Below are 21,125 nucleotides of genomic sequence, written 5' to 3' on the forward strand. Positions count from 1 at the left end.
TACTACTTTGTGTAATTGTGAATCAATTTTTACCGTTATTTATATTGTTCTTTTGTAATAAATTAATCAAGAGCTTTAAAAATCCTCAAATTATCCCCTAGTGGTTTTATTGTTCCATAATTATTCTGGGTGGGGAAATAACAGAGACGTCGAGGTTGCATTGGATGTCTATAGGAAACATCTGTTCATTCAGAGCATTGCGCAACAAGAAAACGGAACGGCTGATCCGGTATAAATAAAATCGGGCAGCTGTCTGGCTGCATGGTGTGCAATGACAAAACTCCCCTCTCCGCACAGCCGCGGCCCAGCCAGAATCCCTCAGCTGCACTTCATCCCGTCAGCATTGCAAGGAAATCAATAATCAGCATTTAACAGTTGCCCTTTAGTCAATATACAGCACTTAAATTGGCTTTAAGCAGAGGGAGCTGCCGATAAGCCAACTGATCCACTTGTTGTGGGACTGCCTCTGACATTACGACACTCATTAGGAGTTAATTATCATGTTAACACCAGTCTGTACGTACTGAAGTGCCTGCAGTCTCTCGGACGGTCCTGCATATAATATATATATATATATGCAGATGAGATATCTGCGAGATGCCAGTGAAAACCTAATAATTACTCCGAGCCTGGGTATTCTTAGGGTAATGTTATGTAAAAATAAACGTTGCACATCTTGACACAATCAAAACAAAAGATACATTATTGCTTAAAAATAACATTATTCCACTTTACAATAAAATAGTATGAATCCCTTCCCAGAGCAACAGCTACAAAGTCTGTGAAGTGTTTCCATACTAGACAAGTCTTTCCAAGCAGCCAGGACAGGTCGGGTGGGCGCATAATGGCATATACAAATGTGATCACAGGCCGAACCGCGCAGGGGTGCGTCGAGGGGTTCCCGGTTCCGTTTGTTCTTTCCTCCCTGGGGTATAAATCTTTACAGACCTGAGGAGACACGAGATGCATATAAGATCAGAGGCTGAACAGCAGAAGCACTTATTACCCAAATATAGTAGTCATGAAATCCTTCCGGGAGCATAATACACAGACATCTCTCTGCCCAATAAAGATCTGTAAATTCTATTAGAGCACTGGAATTCTTTGGGGCCTCTCTGGATGCAATATCGGCCATAAAAAATTTATCTGTGCTTCCAGCTTAGCACCTGTACCAATATGGCGCTTCTGCTTGTTGCCGTCCATCCTGCTAGGGGACATTCTAGATCTGAACCATATTTGCAAAGCCCATTAGTCCTTATTCACATACTATCTACATTTCACATGTGTAACATTAATGGCTTTAGTCATTATGGAAACACAGGATTCTATTGACTTGTGCTTCATATGCCTTAGCAAATGTCACTAGCTCATAATGAATGCATACAGATTCTCAATCCGATAAGTCTCTGCTTCCACTTAGTTACCGGCCACTTATACCAAAAGTTGGACATCTCAGCTTTACGCTAAACCCTTCCCACGTAATTGCCTCAGCAGGCCGGTACGTCACCTGCTTTGTGGACAGTGACAGGAGGCACCAGCTGTGATATCGGGAGCAATTATGGAAGCCACTACTAGAGAAAGTGACTTTACAACTCCGTAATGTATACTCACCTTGAGCTACCGTGATTGCTCCTCTTATCCTGCTCTTCCCTCCGTGAGCGCAATTGTTCCTCGGCCAGAATCATCTCCTCCTCCATCGCAGACACCTCTTCCTTTGCCCTCCGTCTGTTCTCCTACAGACAAGAACAGTTAGTATATCCCAAGAAGGGCATGGCAGTGAACACACATAACCAGCATCCCCTCCCCTTACTCACCTGTCTAGACTTGCCTGCATGTTTGATGCTGTAAAACATAGGACCTAGTTCAGCCAACCATTCGCCATCTACCGACGTGACACACTGCATGTATTCCTGGGAGGAAATAAACAGTCATCAGTAATCTGTTGGACAATGGACAGACGTCTGAGTGCTATAGCTATTTATAACAGTGGCTATTCCGCAGTGGCTGCAATAGGATTTGGGAGTGTGGATCTGACACCTGCACAGTAATTGAATGCATTGTATGACATACAGGCTTTCATAGGTAAAGATGATGTATAATTTTATATGCACAGTAGATTTACTTCTGATGCCTTAATAAACTATTATAAAAAAAATTATACAATAACAGGGATGAAAGGAACATTGTACAGAACATCTGTAAATAGCAGGCTGATTATCATAACTAGCGGAGGTGACAGATGTAAGAATCCATTTTATCCCTCACAGCAGAGATCTACATATTGAAATATCATTCTTCGCATTCAAAATGCTGCCACCTTGTGGACCGTAGAGAAAATCACAAATACAAACCAATTGCAATTGTAAAATGGAAAGAAACCTAGGGAATCATGTGAAATTCCCCTACACAGATAACCCCCAAAGGAAAGTAATAGAGCACAAGCTATATTGTAAGAATATCCATCCAGGTAGAATTGTTCTTTGAAAATCTATCCCACATGTATTATTTATTGTTGTCACAGTTATATGGCATCATTCGGTAAGCAACTTCAAAATGATTCTTTTCAGGAAAATGTGACTGCAGTTGTACAACATATGTATAAATCTCTGGGTTACCCCATTTTTTTCCCCGTATAGAAACAGTATATGTCTCATACATCTACTGGGATACATTCAGTATAGACGTGCATGCAGGATAATGGCTGAAGCCTGCACACACTCCCCTCTGTATCAGAAGCCGGCAGCTTTCAGTTATTGTGCCACCTGTAGCAGTGGTAGTGGTCATACACATGGTGTGATTTTGGCTATGTACAATTTGGGCTACACTAGTATTTCTTTCTTACTATACGGACCCTGTGGGGCGTACATCATCATCACAAGCTGTATACACACAGTGCAATATAGTCCATATCAGCAGTTCAGGTTGCCCCATGTGAACGCCCCATTACTGTTTCCACTCCTATCATCGAGAAGAGAGTCGTGTTCAACTGGCGTCTCCCGGTCACTGAAAGCCTACCCGTAATACTGTGGCCATAACCACGACGAGAGGTGTAAAGCCATGTACACACGGGGTGATTCATCTAAGCGATTTTGACTACATCGCTTAGAATCTGTCCCTACACAATGGGCGATAGCAATGCACAGCCCCTCAGCGTCACCATCGCCCAGCCGAATATACACTGCAGCATCTATAGGCTGTACAAACGGGCTGCTGCTGGGGATGGCTGCAGGCTTATCTCCGGCAGAGTCTGGGAGAGTTTGAAGAAGTCAAAATCTCCCAGTAACAGCCCATGTGTTCACCCCTTACAGTTCCCTTGGTAGGAATTGCCAGGGACAAGGCGGAGAGCTGTTTAACCTAGCAGTGCCAAACCTGAAAAAGGGGAGGTGCCTGTAGTCTCCTCCCACAGTAAATCCTGTCTGCCAGCCATCTGAGACTTAAGCTGGGTACACACTTGGCGATATATCGATAACAATAACAAAATCGTCCAGTTTGTGCATTCAATATAGTTAACAATGCGCGTGGCCGCGGGTCCTTAACGACCACCAAAAAAACCCTCCTCCCCACATGGCCTGTACATGCAGCTCAGTCGGACAATACAGTCAGGGACTGCATCTACGGAGCAGGGGGTGGGTGACATCACTGATCAATATCGTGAATGAGCGGTCAGTGCTTTATCGTTCTCCCATGGCACTGCCGATAAAGTTAACTACAATCGGCGGCCACGTAGATCGCCCAGTGTATACCGAGCATTGTAAACTGCTGCATTTACCGCTAGCCGCAAGGGTAAAAGAGAACAGTGTAGTTCTGGTCGATGACCTTATTTGTTTTTAGTTGTCTTTCGCCCCGAGATGCTGAGTAAAAGTAATGTGCCATCTGCCTTTCCCTACGACAATTCTTCGGTCCGACCTTGTGACGTCCGTTAGGCTCCTGCCCTATTTGTACAGACGAGCCACTTTGGGCCTAGAGTCTGCCAAGTCTGTTGATGTCTTGGTGAGAGTTGACGGTTCTCACCAAGTAGATCAGGCAAAGCTATTCTTGTGGTTCTGGACTGGCCAACAAGATTGTGGTACATGGATCTAAAAACAGCAAGAGATCAGTTGTGGTGTTTTCCACAAAGATAAGTCATGTTACACCAAGTACAGTTCTTTTATCAGGATTACATCTGGGTTGGACGGCTCGAATGGTGCTACTGTTCAAGTTAGGATTCTTAAAGCAAAAGAACTGAACTGATCAGGCCGAAAGCTAGAAATTCATATATGGCCAAGACCATAAAGAGAGGAGGAACATATAGATCTCTTGGTGTGGACCGAAAGGAGTTCCGGCTTCCTATAACTTATCTAGGTTACACCAAGTTCCATCTCTGTTAATCTTCTTTCAGTTAATGCTGGCATAGGTCCCTGAGGTACAAATCTTCCATATCACCCGGCAGAGGCACCGGTACATTTTGCGAAAGTTAGTTGAAAATAGTATTTATATAACAAATACACAATTGACTAAAAGAACTACGTAGAGAACAGGAATGGCTGCAATGCTACCACAGCGCCTCATGGAGTAATCGGCCAGCACCATTGTATCTACCTATAACCCGCATTAATGGAGCTGTGAACATTGCAGAGAACCAAGTACCCTAACCCTCAGCACCACTATTGGGTTCAGGGGAACGGTGTAATCATGGTGGCCACCAGATGTTCGGAATTTATAAACTTTTGGCCTAGGGGAGAAATTAAAAAAAAAAATACTCCAGGGCGTCGGGATTCAAATAAAGTTGGAAAGTACAGAATTAAATTCTATTAATAGCAACACGGGGCGGCCCTTGCACGCACACACACACACACACACACACACACACACCACGGGGCGGCCCACCCACACACACACACACACAACACGGGGCAGCCCTCGCACGCAGACACGCACAACACAGGGCGGCCCACACACACACACACACACACACACAACACCGGGCGGCCCACACACACACACAACACCGGGCGGCCCACACACAACACGGGGCGGCCCACACACACACACAACACGGGGCAGCCCTCGCACGCACAACACAGGGCGGCCCACACACACACACACACACAACATGGGGCGGCCCACACACACACAACACGGGGCAGCCCTCGCACGCACACACAACACAGGGCGGCCCTTGCCCTCACACACACTTATCCCTTACCTTGGTCGTCATCACCAGTTCATGGTAAACGATATAATCTGGGGTAAAGCCCATCCCAAACAGGGAGCTGGTTGGGTGCAGGTGGCAAGGCATTCCCGTCCGTACATTCACGTATTCACCAATTCCCTGCAGAAAGAAATATAAAGGAAACTCTAAAAATCGGAAACACTTTCACCTCAAACTTCGCATAACCTAATCCCAGGTGCACAACGCTTCCAGACGTAACCTCGCACCCACCTTTAGCCTGGCGGCTTGGTGAAAATAAGCTGCACATATGCATTTCCGAACGACATCCCAGTCTGATCCGCAGGAAGACAGAGACATGCGCTGAGACACCATAATGTCCTTCAGCTGTGCCCGAACTTCACGCACCTGATAGGGGAGAAGGCAGAAAGGAATTCTAGAGCATCAGTCCCTTATAATAGGTCACCTTAGTCCGCCCAAGTCCCAGCAGTAAGCCAGACTCACCTTCCGCATGGCCTTGGCGTGGATAAAATGCTGGTTGCACCATGCGTTGGAATAGTTATTGTTCTTCCATTGGAGGAAGACGTTTAAATACGTCAAGTGGTCACTTTCTGGGACAGCAAACTTCTCTCGGACCTGATCACTCTCCTCCTCACGACCCTGGCAGGAGAGGGGGCAGTAAGCAAGAACGATGTTATCGTCTGGTCTAATTAGCATCTGAAATCTCATTATAAAGTCTATACAGACTTGTCACTTTATTAGGTGCACCTTCCCAATGATGTATAAGACCTAGAGCAGGCTGACGTCGTCATGCATAGATTCAACAAGACCCTGGATCTAGAGGACATGACATCGCCTAGATGCGGCAGATTGGTCAATTGCACATCCATGTTGATCTCTCATTATCATTATCGATTTCAACAGCTGCATGTCTCATTACCCTATCTCCCAGCAGGTGGCAGCGCTGTCCCCGGCTGTAGCAATTGCGGTTCTGGCCTGCATGTGAGATCTCCTGGAACTAGCGAGATCTCGCGCATGGGAAATGGAGTCGGCCGGGGCAGGGGGACATAGCTCATTAGCTCTAGCGGGGGATCACTCCCTGCTGTTAGATTATTGTTGCTCTTCTGTCCGCTTCAACCATTTTGGACATTCTTCTGACTTTGCTCATTAACCAGGTGCTTTCTCCTATAGAAATACCACCCTCACCTAGCAAGGCATTTTCACCCACAGAACTGCGCACTATTCTCTTCTATATAATCTACCAGAAAGTCAGCAGTTACCGAGATACCTGAACAATCCACAGTCCAAGTCACTTTTATGAAATCTCTTCCCCTATTCTCGTATTTAGGGCCTAATTCTGGTTCAATTGGCCCTCAGCGAATTTGCATGCGTATCGGGGCGGGCAGGCACATGGTGACGCCCAGCGTTTCCTGGGCATTCCCACAAATCTAGAAAAATGTCCCAGAAAAACGCTGGGTGTCCCCATGCGAACGCAGGTGGGTCGCAGCCTGCACAGGGCGGGTGGTTGATGTCACATGACGTCAGCGCCCTCGCCATTCTCAGACATTTCCGAGGCAAATAAAAGTTAGTCTACACTGACTTATTTGCAAACTGTTAAAAAAAAAATTATTCGATGGTCGGCGACTATTGAATGTTTTTTATTTGCCCATACGCTCTCATGCAAGTGGATGTGGGAGTGTACGCGTCAATTTACATAGCGGAGCGTATATTCGCTCAGCGGCTGGGGATTAGATACAGGATATTATGAGCATGTGTGCCAAATAAATCTGATACCAAGTGTATATTCCCAAATCACAATACCTTTGGTCGGTAGAATATTGCCGGCACAGACAACATGGACACCACAATGAGGATTTCCGAGCTGCAGCCCATATCACAAGATACAATCAACATCTTTGAGAGGGCTGGATCCAGAGGGAACTCAACCATGAGACGACCGGTGGAAGTGAGGGAACCTGGTGGATCGGACACAGAAACGGTTACCAAGGCAATCTACAAATGGAACGTTGCGCAATACAATATGGAAGAGTCTTACCAGTGTTATCAAGAGCCCCCAGAATCCATAGCTGGTACATGGAATTCAGCATATTGTCCTCCGGAGGGGGGTCCATGAAGTGGAAGAGAAGAAGATCCTGCACACCCAGAGACTTCAGCAGCAGGACCACATTAGACAGGTTGGTGCGTTGGATCTCAGGGACCGTAGTGCACAGCAGCTCATTCTTGTAGGCACTCTGGGTGTACAGCCTGCCAGGGACAGAGAGGTGGTTACATACAAGGGGCCTGATTCAGCTTGGTTCGCTAAGCGGTCTTATGCTGCTTAATGAGTGTGCTAATGCGAGTGTACAGGGTCTATAAGGACTTTTTATTTGGTGCTGACGTCACGTGACGTCAACCTCCCGTCCTGTTCAGGCTTCGACCTGCCTGCGTTTGCATGGGGACATCCAGCGTTTTTTCTGGGCTCACCCACCATTTTTTGTTGACACGCTCCCTGTCCACAGCAGCCCTGTTCAGGGGTCTATTCACCTATACGCATGCGCAGAGCCATATCATCGGTCCCCGGAGCGAATACGCTGGGGGGGGGGGGGGGGTGTGTGCGATTGCTACTGAATCAGGCCCAGGATGGAACGCAAGCATGTAATAAACATAGAATATATATTCACCTAAAGCACTGCCCAGGCCCCGTCCTGCCAGCTCTACCAGAACGCTGGTTGGCATTGGCTTGGCTGATGGGGTAGATCTGTAGAGCATCCATACCAATGCGTGGATTGAATACCTATGCAGGAGAGAGGTGGGTGTAGGTATTACATAAGTAAATGGACAAAGGAGAACGATTCCAGCAGTGCTGGAGGTGGCACACTCACCTTCAGCTTACAATAGCCAGAATCCACAACAAACATTATACCATCCACAGTCAGAGAGGTCTCCGCAATGTTTGTGGCCACAATGCATTTCCTCACCCCATCCGGAGCCTGCCAGGAAACAGAATGCAGAATAACTAGAAGACCTACAGATGGAGAACCGAAGCACCACTGCGTCAGCGTCTGCCAGCCAACGAGCCAGAGCCCCTCCGTACCCACCTTCTGGAAGATTTTGGCCTGCAGGTCTGAGGGCAGCTGGGAGTAGATTGGTAATACAGCTAAAGCAGGGGCGCTCTCCAGCTCTTCCAAACGCTCAATGATCTGATCCGATGTCACCTGGAGGAAATGGAAGAATGAATTACGGGTCATCCCAGGAAAGGCCGGAGACGCTCCCCAATTAGCAGGAAGCAGAGGGTGCTCACCTCAATGTCCTCCTGACCAGGCATGAAGATTAAGATGTCTCCGCCAGCTCCAGATAGATGGATTTGCAGCGCCTGTTTCACAGCAGCCTCCACATAATCTTCCTGGGGCGTCTACAGGGAACAAGGAAACAGGGTTTTAGGACGACTTGCATGAAATAAATTTACTCTCAGCCCATTGGAGGATCCTCAGATACCATAGAGTACAGTATGCTGTGGCAGGAGCAAACACAAAGCTCCAAAGACAGCCCAGCATTCATCCTTGAAAAAGGCTTTCTAAAGCCGAAACGCGTAGGAGACACTACACAGATTCAGACCTCTCCTGCATCAACAGGAAGAAGGTCTACAACTCACACAGCCAGACACGGAGCTCCCCGGCAAAGCTCAGAGTACCAGGTGACGTCATCAGCAGGCGTGCGCCGGGAGACCCGAACACCGCGGTGCAGAAGCTCCGGCGGCAGGGACACAGCAGCTCCCCTAGAAACGAGCACCGGCACAGCACAGATAAACGACTCAGCGAAAACGTGAGTGTATACCACAAACTGACACTATACTCACGATACAGGCTGAGACGCACATGTACTGAGATACAACCTGAGGAGGAGAGCACATAGGTGTAAACCTATGAGATTGTAAAGGGGTCTCTAATATCGCCTGAAGCCTGCATAGGCTCTCTCCAACTTATTGTGACAAACTACACCTAAGAACCTACACCACAACCCAGTGGAGACAGTACTCAGATACAAACAAGCCTACACATACGGAGAAGAGAAAGGACATAGGCTAGAGCCTATGAGATCGTAAAGGAGTTCTTTGAAGTGCCTTAAGCCCACACAGGCTCCTTTCTAAACCACAAAAACCTGACAAAATTTTTCTCTGCACATCACCCAGGGAGACCGTAGATCCCCATAAGGGACCTACGGAGGTCAAAGGAACCCTGAAGGGTTACCTGAACCCGTCGGGGGATCGCCTAAGGGTGACATGGCTCTGAAAAAATTCCCGCAACAGGGGACCCCATTTAGGTGTATTGAAAACACCATTAAACGATCAGCCCAACTATTAACCTTTTATCAACACCTCACATCATATTGTAAAATAAAAATCATTTACACAACCCCTCTTTTCTCATTTCTATCCATCTCCACACCAAAATCAAGCACTTACCACATACACAGGCAGCGCTCAAGCCCACCCAAAGAGTAACGTCTAAGTAACAAAAAGGGTTTGGGAAACCCTTATTGGCTAGAGCAACGCCTCCTAGATACACGAGTACCAAAGTGAGCACAGTAGATCACCCACCCTTTTTTAGACAATGCCCCCCCACTGGCTGCCAGGGAACATGGCATTGGTCTAACAAGGCCCTGTAGGGCAGGCTAGTAATAGCAGAATGAGACATGGTATAAAAGCAACCTTATCCAATACCACATTACTAATGACAACCACAATCAATAAAAACAAAGAAGACAAACAGCACTAAGCGTCCAGTGTCACCCAATGGGCTGAGCAAAAAAGGATTTAAAAGAGTAAAAAAAAAAAAGGGAGGATGCATTTCCTCAAGTATCAAACAGGGTAATATGGAGGCAGCCCAGAGCTCTCCCTAAGGAAGGCATAGCCAAACCCTGCATCACCGGTCCCAAAAGTATGGCCCTCCTGCATCTTGTGCTGTAGTACACTGAAGACAATCTACACATGTTCTATGGACAAACACTCCAAGCCCTTCCAACATCCTTCTGGAGTCTTATCCGGGTCTGAAGCAAGGGTCACAATGCACCCAATTCACAGCTGAATGCGAATGAATGACTTGCAGATGGAAAAAAACATGCTGCGCTGCAGGTGGGGTAGATGTTACATGCGCAGAGTTACATTTGTGTGTTATTTTGTTTCTGTGCAGGGTAAATACTGACTGCTTTGTTCTTACACTGCAATTTAGATTTCAGGTTGAACACACCCCACCCAAATCTAACTCTCTCTTCACACGTTACTTCTGCCTCACCTGCAGTGCAGCACGGTTCTGTTCAGCCTTGTTAACAGGTCTGAATCATACCCAAAGGCATGAGAGCCTTATATATCACAGCACAATGTACAAAACAAAGTAACGAATAAGACAATATAGGACAAAGGCGAAAACAACAGGAAGGGAGTAGGACATGAAGGGGACCAGACACATTGCAAATAATAATCCAGTACTTCAGATTCCAACCAGCAGAACCATGCAGCGGCATGTTCTGTATATGTGTCCATGGCCCAGAGGGTAATACCCTCCATGTACAGCTGTAAATGGACTCTACATAACCAATCTGTAATCTGGGGGACAGCGGGTGGTGGTCCTCCCATACAGCCAAACAACTGCCTCGGTGGCATTGGGAAGATTACAACAGTGCTCAATGTTGACCCGTTAAGGTGAGAGGCATTAAACGACTGTTGGCAAAAGGAGTCAATGCCGGGGCGTTCCCACCAAACGGTGGGAGGTGAAGCTGTAGACAAGCCGCATCGACAACAAGTACTCTGCACGTAGAGATGTGCAGGCTCTGATTTCAAAGCAGGATCTTATTGGCCATCAACTGTCAACAGCGTGATTTGGGATAGCCAATAAGATCCTTTGAAATCAGAGTAAATCAGAGCCTGCACATCTCTACCTCATGTAATATGCCAAGGTGTCTGTACCACAGAGATAAATTATATGGAGGATCGAGAACAGAAACCCTCTGCAGACGTGTGTGGGGGCCATAGTGATAGTGATTTGCAGTCCTGCATTTGGCTACGGCCCCAGCGATGAATATCCAGCATGCTGGATAAATATACAATCGCTGGGGTCAGGGCCAGTGTTCAGAACACTGGCCCTGACAGATCGCTCAGCAGTGGCACAGCGCTGTGTGCTGAGCGATCTAGCATCGCTCAGCACATGCATTTCCCTAACTGTGTAGGCCCCTTTAGGGGTTTATGTACTAAGATAGGAGTAATACTGAACATGTGATGTTGCTATGGGAAACCAATCAGATTGTATCTATTATTTTTTAGAAGGTGCTAAATAAAATACGTAGATTTGGATTGGTTGCTATGCGCAACATCCCATTTTAGTAAACAAACTCCTTGCAGTGGGTACTAGAAGACCCTCATCTAGTCTGCAAACCAAGGCTACAGCAAAAACAGGTAGCATTCTGACAAGTGCAAAACAATGGGGGGTATTCAATCAGCCACGACTTATCGCTGGTAAAACCCTCTCTGGCGCCTAAGAAAAGAAAAAAACACTGATCTGGCGTAAACTGGAAAACATCAATGATTTTTTTTTCCTCCGCGTGAATCAGATATAGGGCCAGATGCACTAAGCTTCAAAAGTGACAAAACGGAGAGTGATAAACAGCCAGCCAATCAGCTCCTGCCTGACATTTTTCAAACGCATTCTGTGACATGACCTTTGTCTTTTTTTTCCCGTGGACTATACCGCGCAGCTCCATTCACTCGGACTGTGGGGAAATCACACAATCCCAGCTTAAACCTCATTGGCCCCAACGTATGCCACAGGACTTTTTCTCCCCTCTTTAGAATAGAACTTATTTAACCAAATTCCATATTGTGCTTACTGGCACATTTCAGCCTGTCAGTATATACAGATCATTACCACACATGTCATGGCCTCTCCCAATCAGCAAACAAAGATATATCATACAAGACTACCCATTGGTCACTTCCTCATGTCTGAGAAGATGTGGCATAAAATCGTTAAAAGATAAAAAAAAAAAAAAACACAGACTAGACCAGGCATGCCCAAACTGTGGCCCTTCAGTTGTGAAACTACACATCCCAGCATGCCTTGCCATAATTTTAGCATTCCCTAACAGCGAAACTGTGGCAAGGCATGATGGTCTTGTAGTTTCACAACAGCTGGAGGGCCATAGTTTGGACATGCCTGGACTAGAACATTTCAGTTTGGAAGAGCTCACCTTGCTGAAGAGGACATCCACAGGGAACGTCCGTCCAGGGATGTGGAAAATGGGGACGTTACCAAAGAAAGATGCAAACTTCTCAGAGTCCATTGTGGCTGACGTTACAATCAGTTTCAGATCAGACCGACGCGTGATAACCTAGAAGACCGGCAGAATATTTAGTATGGTTTGGATGTTGACCAGACAAGCTTGTGGAGCAATGCACCTGTACCCACGTCCTTACCTCTCGTAGGAGTCCAAATAACACGTCGGTGTTCAAAGAGCGCTCGTGAGCCTCGTCCATAATAACAGCACTGTAGTGGTCAAGGTCTGCCTCACGCAGAGACTCTCGCAGTAGGATACCATCCGTCATATATTTAATTAGAGTTTTCTCTGATGTGCAGTCTTCAAAACGAATGGCATAGCCCACTTCTTCTCCCAGGCTCACTTGCATCTCTTCACTCACGCGTTTCGCCACAGACATCGCGGCCACCCTACGCGGCTGTGTGCAGGCGATCATCCCGTAATCAGTGTACCCATCCTCGTGCAGATACTGGGTCAGCTGGGTGGTCTTACCACTGCCGGTTTCTCCCACCACTATGACTATGCTGTTATCTCTGAAATGCAGACGAGAGATCACATGAAGTGTGAAGAGAGACTCTATTGGACAATACGGTTCCTAGCACGTAACTAGCTTGTTACCTGATGATGGTGAGCAGTTCCTGCTGGACAGCAAATATGGGCAGGTACTGCCTCTGCTCCATCAAGGTCTTCTTCCGGGAAAACTCGCTACTCGCTTCATTGCGCTCACGCATGTGATCTGCAAACTTCTGTTCTGTCCTGTAGGAACCGAATACAAACATCACCAATAAGACCACACAAATATGGCCTGGAGGCGGGGTAGTGGAGGGGAGGAGCCTGGCTGTCTGGGAGCAGCCAAGAAGTTGAAGACCACTTACTTGTAGTCCACTGAGCCGTCCTCTACTGCCGGCTTTTCCGTCTCCTCCTCCTTTTTGATGCCCATAATATCTCCGAGTTTGGTTCCGGCTAATTCCCAGTGTTTATGTTGAGCCTAAAGACGAGACGCCATATTACAGGCAGAAAGGCGACACTTATAATCAAACCTGGTGACAATGACCACCCCCCTACAGCCGGATACATAGTTACATAGTAGATAAGGCTGAATAAAGACTTGCGTCCATAGAGTTCAACCTACGTTTTAATAGCTTATCCCTTGTTAAAGACAGAATATGATTCTTATTAGTACCCTTGGATGTTTTTATCCAATAAATGATTGTCCAACCTTATTCTGAACGTATTTATTGTATCTGCCAACACCACTTCTCCAGGAAGAGAGTTCCACAGTTTGACTGCTCTGACCGTAAAGAAATTGTTTTCTTTTGGAGGGAATGAAATCTTCTTTCTTCTAATCTAAATTCGTGCCCTAGATTCCTTTCTTGCAGTAAAAAGGGTGCTTGAGAGTTCCTTATATTGGCCCCTGATATATTTGTACATGTTGAGCATGTTCCCCCTTAAACGTCTCTTCTCTAGTGTAAATAGTCCTAGCTTGCTTAATCTTTCCTCGTAACTTAAATTCTCCATTCCCCTAATAAGCTTTGTTGCTCTTCTTTGGGTTTTTTCCAATTCTATGATGTCCTTTTTATAGGGTGGGGCCCAGAACTGTACTCCATATTCAAGGTGAGGTCTAACCAATGCTTTGTACAGTGGCATAATTACTTTTGAGTCCCTAGTTTCCATGCCCCTTTCAATACATGCTAGAATTCTCTTGGCCTTTTTGTTGCTATGTGACATTGAACACTGCACCCCAGCTTGTTATCTATATGGATCCTTTTCAAGTGCTGAATTAGCCAATGCCTCTCCGCTTAGGTTGTAACTAGCACACTGGTTATATCTCCCGAGGTGCATGACCTTGCATTTATCCACATTGAACCTCATTTTCCACTTTTTAGCCCACTCGTCTAGCTTTTACCTTTACACAACACCCCGTCCTCCTGCCCAATTCGTAAGCCCCGTACCTTCTTTCGCTCTTTCTGCTCGCGATGTTTGCGCACCAGCTGGCTTCCCTTGCGAGAGATAATCGCCATATCGGAGGTGGGATCACGAACTGGAATCACTGGTTCAGGCTGCAATTACAGAGGGAGGGAAAAGAAGACAATTAAGTGGGTAAAAGCAACTTGCGTTCCACATTGTTGCCATTTAAATGAATAAAGACCTTTCTTTCCCTGCTCATACCATACTCTTCCTCATATCCCGAGTGCTAACCATTGCTTCTCCCAACCATATATCCTCCATGCTAGCCACACTGCTTTCATTTGATTCCTTATTCTTCTAACCGCCCCTCCTTCCACCAGTTCTCCAGAAGTCTCCTCCCTACGTAATCCATACCTGCTTAGTAAATACAATGCGCCCATCCAGGAATGGAGGCACCAGATTATGAACCAGCAGATGCACTTTGGCCGCATTGTCCTCCTCAAAGTCCTCATCCACTTCCAACCTCTGAACCACCCCACTGGTCAACATGCGATTCGTTTCCCAGCGCTCATTATCCTGCAGGGAAAAGGGAACAATCTGTATTATGGCTGCAGGAACTCGCTCTAGTCACACATGGTAGAGAAATACAGGAGAAAGATGGCAAGGACAACACCTGGAGGTGTGAGGGTGGAGAAGGCACAGAAGGAAGGAGAACCCCAAGCGATGCACTTAGGTGCCTACAGGGTAGGTGTAGAAGACAAGATCTCATAAGAGCCGTTATTGGTGTCACCAGACGTCGCTCTCACCTCATTGATCTGTCGTCTCTGTGCAGACACTCTCTTCTGAGTCTGTTTCTGCCGCTGCTGCTCCCGCTTTTGAACGTACTCCTCCGAGGTGGAGCTCAAGGCGTTGTGAGCCTCATCAAAACCCTCATCCATCATATACCAGTCTCTGTCCGCTTGCTGGAGAAGGAAGGAAGAGCGATGAATATCACAGACCAGAACATGAAATATACTACAGATGATGTGTCCTCTTCTGTTGTTGCTGTGATGTGTGCACAACTGGAAGCATAACAGGGTATACACTATGCGTACACTCCTTCTAGGCACTGAGGTGACTGGTAGCTGGCGGTGACTTATATGCACGCAGCAAGCCGTGCTGTTACCGCTTCAGAGCACTGTAGCGGGACACATCCCTATAACAAATGGGCAGGAGAAGACACCACTTACCCGCTGATCCTCTTCCCACTGCCACTGTTCCTCTTCTGACATGAAACGAATCCCATCTTCTTCACCGTCCTGTTTCCCTGCACAATATCCAACATGAGGAGAATTAGCATTGAACTATTGCCGGATGGCCCCTTACCACCCTCCAACAGTGATGCATCCAGGGTACAGCCACAATAGCCCCTCATTTCCGAAAACACGCTTCTCTGCTCCCAGGTCATCTCCAAAATGTACCCATAATGCCTACACATCCATAAGATTCTCTAAGACACAGGTCTTCAACCTGTGGCCCTCCAGATGTTGTGGAACTACATTTCCCAGCATTCCCTGACAGTTTTGGCATGCTCTTATAGGAAAAAAATGTGGCAATGCATGTTGGAACATGTAGTTTCACAACATCTGGAGGGCCATAGGTTGAAGACCCATGCTCTAAGACATTCCAGCCCTCATGCTAATGTCATTGTCCTGCCTGCCAGTGCAGATACGTCACCCATTTCTGCCACAGGGGTGAGGTCTACCGCCCATATTCACTACTAATCCCTGCCCATCTGAGGTTCCATTTCCATTTCATCTCCATGCCATAAATCCCCAACTTACCCATGGCGGCTACAATTTTCTCTGCACCCCCATACTCGCGACGTCATTACAATTCCCTTAGATTTATTATTATTAATAAAAAATAATAAAAAAGTTACTTATCCAAAACTCGTAGGTGCAAAAAAATGCTTCCCATTTCTGCCCATTTGCTTACCCTTTCCCATGGACAGGCGTGGTGTGGATCCAAAATGGCGTCTATCAGAGGCCCACTCATTGAACTTGTAGGAAGGCGTGGGGAGAGGGGTGTCATCTGTGTACCGGACTCGCACTGATGACCTGCACATAGGGATGGAATGCACACAAGTGTGAGATCGCTGACACAACAGTCACAGACAGAGATTAGTGACGTTCTGTATTTCCACCAGCTGGGGGCAGCTGCCCCCTGTTGGTGTCTGTAAGACTCCCAGTAAGTCATCACACAAAGGAGAGGAAAGCACATACAGTACTAATGCTTCATCACGTCTCAGGCTTCTAACCCCAAAAATACATGTAAACCTCCTCTCAGCCAACTGGGACTACCGTCCTGGCCAAGGACCTACTTCAAGTACAGGATTCAGACTAGTATTCCTCTACCCCCAGGAGGCAAGGAGCGGACCAGGCTGTTCCCACACCTTAGTCTCTGCCCTAATCTTCTCCCCCCATTCAGCCCAATCCCATCATCCCCACTGCTGTGCTCATTCCAGCCCCGACTGTCCTCCATCATTATACCAGCATGCCAGTATTACTCCTTGGTAACCCCAATTCTCACCCATCCTAGCCTCCCATGGCTCATCTCCTATGCCCTGCTATGCCTCCATGATTCCAAGCCTTTATGTGTAGCCCAGATAACTTCTACTTATGGGAGGATTCTCAGGGCTGTACATAATTACAAGTGAGCACATTGTTCTCATTACAATACTGCAGCATCCAGTAACAAAGAATGGATGTAGCCAGTAATAAAACAATAGAAGAGCCGGACGGTAACGAACTACAGCCCGGGATCTATTGGCCACTGCAAGGTACAAATATGGAGGAAATATGCCCAGAGGACCAATCCATCCCATTTATCTTCCAGGGAGCACGGTGACTGCAGGTTCTGTTATATGTGACCTATGTGAAACATTGTAGGGTAGGGGGGCGTTAACGATGTTCCGGAGCGCGCATCGCTAATGATATGTTGTGTATACACTGGGCGATGACGTACACAATAATTATTGCTCATAAAGCCTAGTGGGGCTTAAGATGGTTCTATCAAGCAATACCCCGGCAACTGCCTGCCTGGGACCCCCCAGGTATCCCGGAGGCTGAACTGCGTATGCAGTCCTTTAGCATATGATGTATCGTATGCGACATCCGATAAATCTTCCGTGCAGCACTTGCATACTCTGGTTCTGATGCACACGGGACCACACATCGGATCGGAATCAGTGATCAGGCGCAGACGATTCGGGCACTTTTCACCCGATTTCTTGGCCCAGTTTTGTCAGACTTGGGGGAAGAGGGCCAAAATCATAAGTGCATGGCCAGCTTAATTAGACGCTGTGGGCAACATCCTATCTCCAAGAGAACGCCCATCTTATTTAATTTACGCATGACCGGTGTATTCAATGTCCAATATCTCCGATTTATAAAATGAACTGGGCTCCAAAATGTGGTCCAAAATCAGAGTTCTTCCAATGAGAACCTTGGCCAAGGATAACAAATTAAATATATAGTCAAACCAATATCCAGAGATTCTTTCCTCAACTAAACAGATTCTGGATTCATCTGACGGATGATGACACCCCCTCCCCATCCCCCCATCGAAGGGAAACTGGGACGCGCATCCCAGTCAGATGTAGCACCGCTCGCCAGTGGGGGTGGTCGAGCGGTGCTACATCTGTATATTGCAGTGTAAAAATAAAGCAGTCAGTATTTTCCCTGCACAGAAACATTGGGGCAGATGTATGAACCAGTGTTAAGTGCAGAAATGCGATTTCCCCAACGTATTACTAGTGCACCTAACGTGTGCTAGTGACAGCCTGCCGAGTTACGCTCGGCGTGGCTGTCCCCTGAAATCCCCCCCCAGTGTTTAGCAGCTGGGGCGAGCTGACCAGCCGCCCAGACGTTAAATAGCCCCGGCCGCTTTGCCAGCTCAGGGCTAGCGTTGTCCTATCCCCCACTGTGGGGACAACGCAAGCCCTGCTTCTGGCTTGGGCTGCGCTGGAGATCTCGCGGTTTTAGCAAGATCTCGCGCATGCCCAGAAAGCCGGCCGGGGGGGGGGGGGGGGGGGGGGGGGGGGGGGGGGGGAGAGCCACGAGTGCGCATACGCAGGGATAAGGAAAGCCGTTAACGCTGGGCATAACAGCTCTCCTTATCGGCATTGGGGGGGGGGGGGGAGAATCATACATCTGCCTTTAACGTGTGCCCGCTTCTCCATGTTATGCTGGAGAAGCAGGACTCGTTACTTGAAAAACGTTATAGGCAGATTGATACATCTGCCCCAAAATAACTCATCCAAATCTAATTCTCTCTGCACATTTTACATCTGCCCCCCTGCAGCGCACATGGTTTTGTCCACCTAAGAAGAAATTTGCCAGAAGGAGTGAACCAGAATAACCCCCAATGATATAAACCCTGGGGGATTCCTATGACAAGTGCCATAATCCGCCAGGGGACAGACCAGATTGCTCCGCTCCTCTCTCCTATCATACATAGTCTGTGGGGTGGTAGATAAAGTCTTTGTGAGCTATATATAAAATGTTTGTTGAAATCTCAGGATTTAGCAACCTGGCCCTACTCCGTATAAATCCTTTACCTGTGACTGTGCAAGGTCTTCCTCCCATATCAGTATCAGAGGAAAGGGTATCTGGAAGAGGCTGAGAGTAAAGGCCCATACACACTGGGGACAATTTTGAGCTGAAAGCTGCTCAAACTGTGTTTTGAGCGGCTTTCAGCTCAAAGCCGCCCAGTGTGTATGACCCGGCGATGCGCACTCACGCATCATCGCCGGGAAAGCCGCTCATCTGACACACACACACACACACACACCCCCGCGCGCCACGCCAGGCAGGGGGAAAGCCGCTCAGTGTGTATGCACTGAGCGGCTTTCCCCCCAGCGATGACAGCGGCCATCACTGTCCATACACGCTGGGCATAACCTTAAGAATGTTCCATTGCCCTTATTTTAATAAAGCTTGGTGAGTCGGTGGCGGTGTTTGGATGGGATTCAATTAGCCACATGCTTAGGTGAAAAAAGATCTGGAATGGAATAGCACTAGGCTACCAAGCTTCTTCACCCCTGTTAAACAGGACGTATTGAATTTAGACCTACGTAACGAGGTATAAAGGACCAGCCAATAAGTTCATATAACTCTCTACTTTATCACATATTCATATGCTTTATACATTTGGCCCAATGAAATCTGAATGGTAAAAAAACAGAGATGGGAGATATTCAAAACTATCACTCATTGTCCTTTCCCCAATCTGGCTGGTCCAATAAATCTGCAGCTTTGCTATAAAGGTGAGCCTGGGACAATGTCTGTTCTATCCAGTAGTCTGTGTGTGGCAGACCAGAGCTCACCTACCAGTCTAATCAGTAAGAACACTCTAAAGGTGCCCACACACTAGAAAGATCTGCGATCGTAAGATGTGCGCATAAATTAGTCTTCAAATCTTTTGTCCGATCTGGACAAAAGATTTCAGGCAAGCGCACATCTTTACCAAAGGATTTTTCTTAAGATCCCGTGTGTGTTCCTTTGGATCTTTTGTTAAATCTTCTGATCTTTTGTGCAGCACGTAAGATCAGAAGATTTAGCAAGAGATCCACGGGAGCGAGCATCGGCCGATTTTCGACCGATTATCGGTAAATATCGGCCAATATATCGGCCGATTTATCGAAAATTGGCCAATCGGCCCAAAAATCGTTCTAGTGTGTGGGCACCTTTACCTACCTATGGGCCAGATGCAAATCCATGCTGAATCGCAGGTGGGGCAAATGTAACGTGCAGATGAGAGATTTACATTTGGGTGAGGTGTGGCCAAACTGAAATCTAAACTGCAGTGCATGCAAAAGCAGCCACTATTTGCTCTGCACAGAAAACAAATGTATTTGCTCCCGATATAGGGATATACAAAGCTACTTGCGATTTTTGCTTTACTTTCAAATTAGTGCCAAAGTGCAAATAAGTTGACCTTTTTCTGGTTTATCCTGACCAATTGGTCCTTAAATCAGTCAGCCTTTCATTCTAAACACTCTAGAGCAGACATGGCCAAACTATGGCCCTCCAGCTGTTGTGGAATTGCAAGTCCCATCATGCCTTGCCACAGTTTTGCCATTAGGGAATGCTATAACTATGGCAAGGCATGCTGGGATGTGTAGTTCTACAACAGCTGGAGGGCCACAGTTTGACCATGCCTGCTGTAGAGAGTGCACAGAGTTAGGTTGCAAGGATTCGGTGTACACAATACAATGAGTTTTATGAAGGACAATACAATCATGCTCCGTCCTCCATAAGCATGAACAAGATCGCCAGCGATATTGGTAGGTCACATGAAACCTAGCGTCTGTCACTAGAGACCGCGGTGGCATGAAATCACTCGTATACACTGAGCAATGGAAGCGATATGTCGTTATGAAAAAGCAAAGTGGTGCGACATCCATTGCGTACCCAGCTTAAGTGACGAAAAGTCATTCTGCCATCGCATCTTGGGCATCCTTTCACCATGTCCATCTCAGAGTTTCAAAAACATCGCCACCATCCAACATAAGCCATTACCAGACATCACCATTACTACAAATATTCGCCCTAACCATTTCGTATTGGTGTCATAATTTACCCTTTGAGTGCCAACATCTGTGGAGACGTTCCAAATATCTGCTAAAAAAGCCGGAGCCGCTCACATTTGTTATATACATTCAAATAAAAAATGTTGTGTAAAAAAAAAAAAAGATAATAATATAAGATAATATTTCCTA

The 21,125-nt window shown here is 46.9% G+C and overlaps 1 protein-coding gene across 2 annotated transcripts in view; it reads right to left on the reverse strand.

Moving 5' to 3' along the window:
* Positions 1–634: 634 nt before the first annotated feature.
* DHX38 (DEAH-box helicase 38) overlaps positions 635–21,125 on the reverse strand; it is a 31,202-nt gene continuing 10,711 nt past the window's right edge. For both annotated transcript variants that reach the window (XM_083165198.1, XM_083165199.1), the window contains exons 6-26: positions 16,340–16,461; positions 15,592–15,668; positions 15,169–15,324; positions 14,777–14,938; positions 14,407–14,514; positions 13,330–13,442; positions 13,073–13,210; positions 12,615–12,987; positions 12,389–12,529; positions 8,451–8,561; positions 8,248–8,364; positions 8,032–8,139; positions 7,831–7,943; positions 7,206–7,414; positions 6,971–7,125; positions 5,654–5,809; positions 5,423–5,557; positions 5,186–5,311; positions 1,815–1,910; positions 1,612–1,733; positions 635–948 (exon numbers count right to left, since the gene is read on the reverse strand). In XM_083165198.1, the coding sequence (XP_083021324.1) occupies positions 864–948; positions 1,612–1,733; positions 1,815–1,910; positions 5,186–5,311; positions 5,423–5,557; positions 5,654–5,809; positions 6,971–7,125; positions 7,206–7,414; positions 7,831–7,943; positions 8,032–8,139; positions 8,248–8,364; positions 8,451–8,561; positions 12,389–12,529; positions 12,615–12,987; positions 13,073–13,210; positions 13,330–13,442; positions 14,407–14,514; positions 14,777–14,938; positions 15,169–15,324; positions 15,592–15,668; positions 16,340–16,461 (2,923 nt within the window). In that variant the 3' untranslated portion in view covers positions 635–863. The remainder of the gene's footprint in view (positions 949–1,611; positions 1,734–1,814; positions 1,911–5,185; positions 5,312–5,422; positions 5,558–5,653; positions 5,810–6,970; positions 7,126–7,205; positions 7,415–7,830; positions 7,944–8,031; positions 8,140–8,247; positions 8,365–8,450; positions 8,562–12,388; positions 12,530–12,614; positions 12,988–13,072; positions 13,211–13,329; positions 13,443–14,406; positions 14,515–14,776; positions 14,939–15,168; positions 15,325–15,591; positions 15,669–16,339; positions 16,462–21,125) is intronic.

Source organism: Crinia signifera, chromosome 11 (genome assembly GCF_055691185.1).
Source record: "Crinia signifera chromosome 11, ASM5569118v1, whole genome shotgun sequence".
Classification (NCBI taxonomy): domain Eukaryota; kingdom Metazoa; phylum Chordata; class Amphibia; order Anura; family Myobatrachidae; genus Crinia; species Crinia signifera.